The sequence below is a fragment of the Vombatus ursinus genome, unplaced genomic scaffold (assembly GCF_900497805.2).
Source record: "Vombatus ursinus unplaced genomic scaffold, bare-nosed wombat genome assembly UNPS02014798.1, whole genome shotgun sequence".
Lineage (NCBI taxonomy): Eukaryota > Metazoa > Chordata > Mammalia > Diprotodontia > Vombatidae > Vombatus > Vombatus ursinus.
This window is the reverse complement of record NW_020954576.1, coordinates 54,973,616-54,982,002: the sequence shown is the minus strand read 5'-3', so window position 1 is coordinate 54,982,002 and position 8,387 is coordinate 54,973,616. Positions and strand designations below refer to the sequence as shown.

General features: G+C 44.5%; 1 protein-coding gene across 1 annotated transcript in view; it reads right to left on the bottom strand.

Moving 5' to 3' along the window:
* Positions 1-7,427, bottom strand: part of LOC114049906 (phosphomevalonate kinase-like) — a 20,970-nt gene extending 13,543 nt beyond the window's left edge. Inside the window, exons 1-2 of the mRNA XM_027871355.1 lie at positions 7,267-7,427; positions 3,118-3,181 (exon numbers count right to left, since the gene is read on the bottom strand). Coding sequence (XP_027727156.1) covers positions 3,118-3,181; positions 7,267-7,361 — 159 coding nt within the window. The 5' untranslated portion in view covers positions 7,362-7,427. The remainder of the gene's footprint in view (positions 1-3,117; positions 3,182-7,266) is intronic.
* Positions 7,428-8,387: the final 960 nt, after the last annotated feature.

Genomic DNA, 8,387 nt, shown 5'->3' with positions numbered 1-8,387 from the left:
TTGAGCCTGGCTCTGGTCCAAAGTCACTGGGGGATGGGGGGAGGGGGCAAGTCCATTCTTCAGCTCAGAGCCGCAGACACCTCCTCTGTAACCTGAGGGGGGTCAGAGCAGCCCTCTGACTCCAAGACCCAGCATGCTCAGCCTGGAGAAGGGGAAACGGGAACACAAGAACCGGCTCGAGACACCGAGAAAAAAACTAGAGCAGCTGACTTGTTCCTTGTTGCTCTAGAAGACCATCGTGGAGCCAACGGGAAGCTCTGAAGGGGCAAGTTCCTCAGCAGGAGATAAGAGCATTCTAGCAAACAGGGCTGCCCTCTGTGGGGTGGGCTGGAGGGAAAGCTAACCAGCATCCTCCTTACCCCCGGTTGCTGTTCAGTCATTTCAGTTGTATCTGATTCTTCATGACCCCATTTGGGGTTTTCTTGGCAAAGATACTGGAGTGGTTTTTACCATTTCCTTCTCCAGCTCATTTTACAGATGAGGAAACTGAGGCAAACAGGGTTAAGTGACTTGCAAAAAGTAACACAGCTAGTGAATGTCTAAGACCAGATTTGAACTCAGGGCTTCCTGACTCCAAGCCCAGCACTCTATCCACTGAGTCATCCAGCCGCCTACCCAAGCACTGCATGTACTTAATTGTTGTTTGTCTTTTGTTCTCAAAGAGGACCATGACATTAGAAAAGTTCAGAGGCTGGGGGGTCACCAGTGACCAGAAAGTTGGCCCAGATCACTCAATCCATGCATTAACAAGTATTTATATACACATACCCACTCATAGATTTTTTACATGAGCACACACATAGTTTACATGTGTGCATACACATGTGTGGGATATGTATATAAATGTGTACAGGATATACATATAAATGTATGCATTGTATGTGTGCTTATATACTGTGTGTACATGTACATTTGTATATACATGCATAGGCCCAAGCAAGTGTCCTTACACACATATGTGTGTATGCTTACACACACATATATCCAGGGTGCTCCTAAAATTCTTAGTGCATTTTTTTTTTCTTAGTGCATTTTTAAACTATTAAAGCCTTCCACCAATGAGGCTTGGTAGAAGAATACTGGACCAGCCCCTTTTTTCCCCTTTTTCTTTGAGCCAGTTGGGTAGCATGGTGGATAGAGTGCTAGACCTAGAAGACCTGTATTTGAATCCTGCCTCAGACACTTCCTAGCTGTGTGATCCTGGGCAAGTTACTTAACCTTTCTCAGCCTCAGTTTCCCCACCTGTAAAATAGGAGCAGCCAGGTGGAACACTGGATAAAATACTGGGCCTGGACTTAAGAGGACCTGAGTTGAAATCCAGCCTCAGATACTTACTACCTGTATGACCCTGGGCAAGTCACTTAACTGTTTGCCTCAGTTTCCTCATCTGTCAAATGAGCTGGAGAAGGAAATGGCAAACCACTCCAGAATCTTTGCCAAGAAAATCCCAAAAGGGATCATGAAGAGTCAGACATGACTAAACAACAACAATATAGGGATAATATTAGTCTTCTAAGGTTGTTGTCAGAATCAAATTAGATAATAATTGTAAAGCACATTGCAAACCTTAAAGCTGTATATAAATGCTCTCTATCAGGATATAGCTATATACAAAATAAATACAAGGTAATTTGGTCAGGGAGGCCCCAAGAATCCAAGGGCCTTATGTAGAAGGTGGCACCTGGAGCTGAGCTTTGATGGAAACTAGAGATCCTAAGAGGCAGAGCTGAAAAAAGAGTAAGTACATTTGAGGCATGGGCAATGGGCAAGGCAAAAATGCAGAGGTGGGACTTGAGACTTTTGGAGGCAAGGAAGGAAGACCTGGACTGTGGAATGCATTAAGGGGAGCAACATATAATAAGGCCGGAGAGATGGTCTAGAGCAAGATGATAAAGGGTATCAAGTACCAGAGTTTCTATTGATCCCAGAGGAAAGGGAGCCCTGGAGTTCTGTGAGCCAGGGGGTGACATGGTCAGACCTGTGCTTTATGAACGTCGCTGTGGGTGTTGAGCTGAGGAGGGGCTGGAGAAGTGAGACTTGAAGAGGTGACACGCACCCCTAAGGTGTCTTCCAGCTAGGAATTCTATTAACAGCTCTCCAAAGATGGCATTTCAAGCACTGTGACTGAGCTTGGGCAGAGGGTCAGGCGCTGACCACTGCCCCATAAATGACACTGAGGCAACAAACCTTTATTGGGCCCTAAAGGAAGCTTGTGGGGCTGCCATCAAGGAGCTGACAATCCAACACAGGAGATAAGAGCTACCATTTGGCTTTTCCAGAAATAAGTTAGTTGGTGATAACTGCCACCAGAAAGGGACAAACAAGATGCTCTTTTGAAAACGGAGAGTTGTTCACTTCTGGCTGAGTAGAGGAAGACCAAGGAAGGCTTCATGAAAGAGGTGACATTTGAAACAAGCCCTGGAGGAGGAATACGACTCTGACAGGTAGAGACCTGGTGGAGGGCAAAAGTAAAAGCATGGGGGCAGGAAAGTACCAGGTATGTTTGGGGAACTGTGAATAATCCAGCAGAGCAACGGGAGAGAATTCAATACAGAGAGCATTTATTAGGTGCCTATTGTATGCTAGGTATTATGCAAGGTACAAAAACAAAAATGAAGTAGTCTCTGCCCCCCGGAAGCTTATGTCCACTTGGGAGTGGGGAGCAAATAGGAAGTTACTGGAGTTTTGTGAGTAGGAGTGTAAGGCATCATTCCCCTCCGGCCTTCACTCCTAACTCTCCAGGCTTTCTCCACCACGTGCCCATGAGGATACTACCCCTTCCCAGCTTTTACACATTGTCTTCTCTCCTCTCCATTAGAATGGAAGCTCCTTGAGGGCAGAGACGCAGAGACTGTCTTTCTGCTGGAATCTGTATCTCCAGGTCTTACTTAGCACAGTGCCTGGCACACAGAAAGCACTTACTAAATGCTTGCTGACTTGACTTAAAAGCCTGTCCTGTCTGAAGGCATACCACCTAACAAAAGTGGAGCCCAGAAGTGGGCTAGGGCAGGCAGATGCCAGCCTGAGATGAAAGACATGTTACAGCTTACCTGCAGATGAGCATTAATTACCAAGCTGAGCTGGAAAATTCAGGGGCGAAGCAGATACATGACATACCTGGGCGTACTGCTCCTTGAGGGGTCCAGAGAGCCGAAGCACAGCACACATATCCGTCCCCAGCCTGTGGGATGGGAAGATAACCCCCAAGGCCAGAACTGGGTTAGCTCACTTCAACCTGCATCTCCCCACCCAGTGTTCTGCTCCACCTTCAAGCCAACACTTGTACCATTAGGACAGCCCAGCACCTACCACTCCCCTCTGGCAGGACTGAGTTACCCTTGAAAGATCCATTCAGTAGACTTTTCCCACAACCTGGGGAGCCCGTGACTCCACCAGCTACCTCACCAGCATGAGAGATTCAGGCTAGAGAAGAGGAAAAACATCCTGCTGTTGAGAACTGTTCAAAATGATAAGTCACCATGGGAAGCTAACTATGAAATGTGTTTTTCTAAGAACTCTCTCATCAAAATGGGGGACTCCCTGCCTTAAAGAGATGAACTGTATGTACCTAGTGCCTAGACAGGGAGAGAGGGGGCCAGACCCTGATTTAAGTCCCAGCTCTGCTGCCATCCTGGGGCAGGGCCTCATTGCCTCATGCCTGGACTATGCAATAACCTGCAGGCAGGGCTGCCTGACTCCAATCTTTCCCCACTCCAATCCATCCTCCAATCAACCAACAAAGTTATATTACTAAAGTGCAGGTCTGACCACATCATGCCCTGCTCCTCAAGAAACTCCAGTGACTCCCTTTCACCTCTAAGATCAAACACAACATCCTCTTCTTGGTGTTTAAAGCCCTTCATAACCTATTTCCCCCACCAGCTCCCACCTTTCTAGTCTTCTGACACCATACACCACCTCCTCCAAGTACTCTATGTTCAGTGACACTGGCCTCCTGGCTGCTCCATGAACAAGCCATTCTGTCTCTCTGTTCCAGGTGTCTTCTCATTCCTACCTGGAATGTTCTCCCTGCTCATCTCAGCCCCTTGGCTTCCTTCAAGTCCCAACTAAAATCCCACCTTCTACAGGAATCCTGTCCCAAGTCCTTTTAATTCTTGTGGTTTCTCTCCCTTAACTAATTCCAATTTATCCTACAATTTGTTGTCTCCCCTATTAGACTGTGTGCACCTCCAGGGCACTGTCTTTTGTCTTTCTTTGTATCCTCAGTATTTAGCACAATGCCTGGCACACAGAAGGCACTTAATAATTGCTTACTGCTAAATGACTGAACAACCTACTTTCCTTTCCATTTCCTCCTCTAAAAAATAAAGAGGGCTGGTTTAGATGGTTTAGATCCCTTTCAACTGGGACATTCTCTGAAACTTTCAAGATCCCTTTCAGCCTGAAAAGTCTGTGACTTTTAAGACTGATGCTAAAATCAAAACAGGACCTCAGATCTGCAAAACAGGATCTCAGATCTGCTTAAATCAAAGACATCAGAAGAGAAAGCTAGAAGAGGAGGGTAGAATCCTGGAATCCCAGAGATGGAAAAGACCACCCAATCCACCTAGTCTGACTCCTTTGTTGTTGTTATTGAATCATTTCAGTCATTTCTAACTCTCCATGACCCCATTTGGGATTTTCTTGACAAAGATACTGGACTGGTTTGCCATTTCCTTCCCCAGCTCATTTTGCAGATGAAGAAACTGAGGTAAACAAGGTCAAGTGATTTGTCCAGGGTCATACAGCTAATGTCTGAGGCTGGCTTTGAACTCCGGTCCTTCTGAGGCACCTGGGCCAGAGCCTTCAACCACTCCAAAGACAATCCAAACACCCTAGTCTACTCCTACCCAAAGTATGAATCCTTCCTTCAGCAACTCTAACAGGAATCAAAAAACATTTTATCCAACACATGCAGGACAACTGACCCGTGGCATTGTGGATCTAGAGGGCTTCCAAAGGAGTAAGGAAGATCTAGCAAGTCCTACCAATGAAACATATTCCCTGTGTGACCAAGGGTAAATTCCTTAATGACTCAGTGCCCCAGGCAACTTCACTAATAAGATTTTAAGTTACAGAGAGTTACAGATATGTGTGGGTGGAAGAAGTTTCCATACCAGGAGTTTCCCCAGGTAGATGATAATCACATATTCAGCTCTATCTACCTATCTATCATTCTATTTATATGGTTATATACAAAAATATGTGTTGTCAATATATAAATACATATATATGTATATATATGTGTGTGTGTATATATATATAGAGAGAGAGAGAGAGACACACACACACACACCTGTGCATAGGGATGACAAGTCATTTCAATTCCTGAAGCATTTATTATTGCTCTATGGGCACAAGACTGAAAAGGAAATAGGCCCCTGCCCAACAGGAAGCACTCTTGTGGAGCTCAGTGATTTTTTGGCTAAGAATGCTCTGGTCCGAGGATAGTTGAGAGCTATGGGATGGACTGAACACTGAGCTACAGAGCCCTACCCATGCTCTCCCCCAAACCCAAATCCCTTCAGTATTAAGCAGCCAGCCCAGGACATTTCCACCAACCCTGCGTTTCAACAAGGCACCCTCTCTCCCTCAACTGTAGCCTGGAACCTACTCCCCATGTTCCTATTCCTCAGCCTTTATAGGAGTACCTTTCTTAAAAGTTAATCAAGATGTTTAAAATAATAACTCTAATGGCATTTATTTTCCATTTTAAGTTTGCAAAGTACCTTACATAAATTATGGCATTTGATGCTCACAACAACTATGAAGTAAGTACTGTTATCCCCATTTTGCAGATGAGGAAACTGGGGCTAGCAGCTATTAAATGACTTATCCAACATCATCATATAGCTACTAAGTTTCTGAGGCAGGATTTGAACACAGGTCTTCCAGGTCAAACACTCTATTCACTTTCACTCAGCAGGCTCCAAGAAAAAGGGGGGAGAGGGGGGAAGGTGCCAGTGTTGTGTGAAGACACAAAGATATCCAACTTGAGGACCAACATTCCTAAGTGCTGCCTCAACCAAATTAAAATGTAATTGGAAAATATTCAACAAAATAAATAAAATACAATAAAACACAGATAACATTACATTTTAAAACTAAGTCAATACGCAGTCCACAGAGATCTTTATGTACAGATTAGTGTCCTCCTTTCTTTCGAATCTGACATGGCTGATGTAGAGCAAAGAGCCTGGCTGAATTTGGAATCAGAAGCCCTAGGTTCTAATCCCAGCTCTGCCGCTCAATTCCTGTGTGATACTAGGCAAGTCGCTCCATTTATATGGGCCTAAGTTTCTTCATCAGTTACAATGAGAAGAGTAGATGAGGCATTGATCTCTACTGTTCCTTCCAGCTCTAAATCCTATGATCCAAAAAGCCTAAACCCCTTGTTTGTTCATGTAGCGCCACTTCAAACTCATTTTTTGAGTTTGAAAAGGGTCAAACACTCTATTCACTTTCATCACCCAGCAGGCTCCAAGAAAAAGGGGGGAGAGGGGGGAAGGTGCCAGTGTTGTGTAATATCAAACTTGAGGCCCAACATTACCAAGTGCTGCCTCAATCAAATTAAAATGTAATTGGAAAATATTCAACAAAACAAATAAAATACAATAAAACACAGATAAATACACATATATATGTGTGTATATATATATATATATGTATTTATATATATATATATATGGTCTACAGCCTGGTTTCTTTCAATGCAATAAGCATTGATTAACAAAGATTTGAAAGACTGGTTCCAGGTGTCAATAATAATGACCACTACTTTCTGATCTGTACAGAGGTGGTGGACTACATGTGCAAAAAGCTGCATGCACTGTCTGACACAACGGCAGTAGCGGTTTGTTTCATTTCATGTCTTTATTTCGGGGGAGGTTTCTCTGGTGGGCAGGTGGAGGGGCTGAGGACTTTAGGAACTGACAGTGACAGTAGTATGAAAAACAACAAAGGCTCAACCAACAAAGGAATAATTTTTTAAAGCAAGCATTGATTAAAAGAGCCTACTATGTACAAGTTACAAAGTGCTGAGGATCCGGAGACCAAAAAACCAAAACAAAAAACATTCCTGCCCTCAAGGAACTTATGTCCTAAGAGAGAAGGTCTGTGCCAAACAATGCATTACTTACATGGCATCGACCCCTCAACCCCCTTCCACCGACCCAGCAAGTGACGCCAAACACCCGTCCTCCTCCCTAAGTGAACCCTGCACCTGTCCTAAATTTGACACCTCTTTCACCCATCCCTGCTGACTACCTGCTCCGCAACTCATCCGTCACGAAGTCCTTCCCGGACTTCCTCTTGCCGCTAAACAGGAGCACCAGCCGCGGAGACTTGGCCCTTGGAGCCATGGGACCCCCAACGCCTCGACGGCCCCCAACCTGGAAAACTGTTCTGACCCGCCTACCCCAGATACACATGGGGAGAAAAGGACTCAACCAAACGGTGGGGGGGGAAGGGAAAAAGGAGAGATTCCCTCCTCTTCTTGTCTGAAACTGCATAGGATCCTCCCAAACGTAAATATTTATTAAACAGAGGAAAGAGAATTAGTTCACGGGAAAGCGAAAGATATTATCACCGCCCGAAAGCCTTCTCCTCGAAATACTCCCCCCAGCTTTTCTCCCTTGGGCCAACCCAACCCCGCCCTGGAATGTTCCACTTCCCCGACTCCGCCTCCTTTGTCGGAAGAGGGGGCAGGATGAGCATACTCATTTGATCCGAAGGGGAAGTATATAAAAACTTCCGGAAGTAAATTTTAATTTGCCCCTCTTTAGAGTTCTATATACCTTTAAAATATTGAACTATAATGATATCTTAAGGATTTTTTAGAGACGTTGTCATTATTGGCATCGTAACACCAATATACCTAGACAAAGTTAAATTCCTCCCTCATCATATAAATGGTTCATTCCAGAGATGATACTGATTTACCAAAGAGGCGGGTAGAGGGAGGAGCTTACATACTTGACATCAGGTTTGGGGAGGGATTTTGTCTCTGCAATGCAATTGGATAGTAAATTCCAAAATTATAGGATCCTAGGAACAACTAAGGTTTGGAAAGCGCTGTCCTTGACTCTGGTAACATTAAGTAATAATTCAAGCATTATTATGTGTGTTGGATAGAGGAGGAAACTGAAGCTAAGTGACTTGTCCGCGATCACACTGCTAGCAAATAGATTTGCCAAAGAGCCGTTTTTTAACCTCACAAACCTGACCCATTTCATGGACATAAAAAGTCAGCCAAAACTCCACGAAGAAGGAAATAAGTGTTCTAGGGAACTCAATTCAATAGAGGCCATTTATTCCCAAAGCATTTGAAATGGGATAGAAATAAAATGCTAGGGAGATGAGGTGACCCAAACCAAAAACGATGCCCC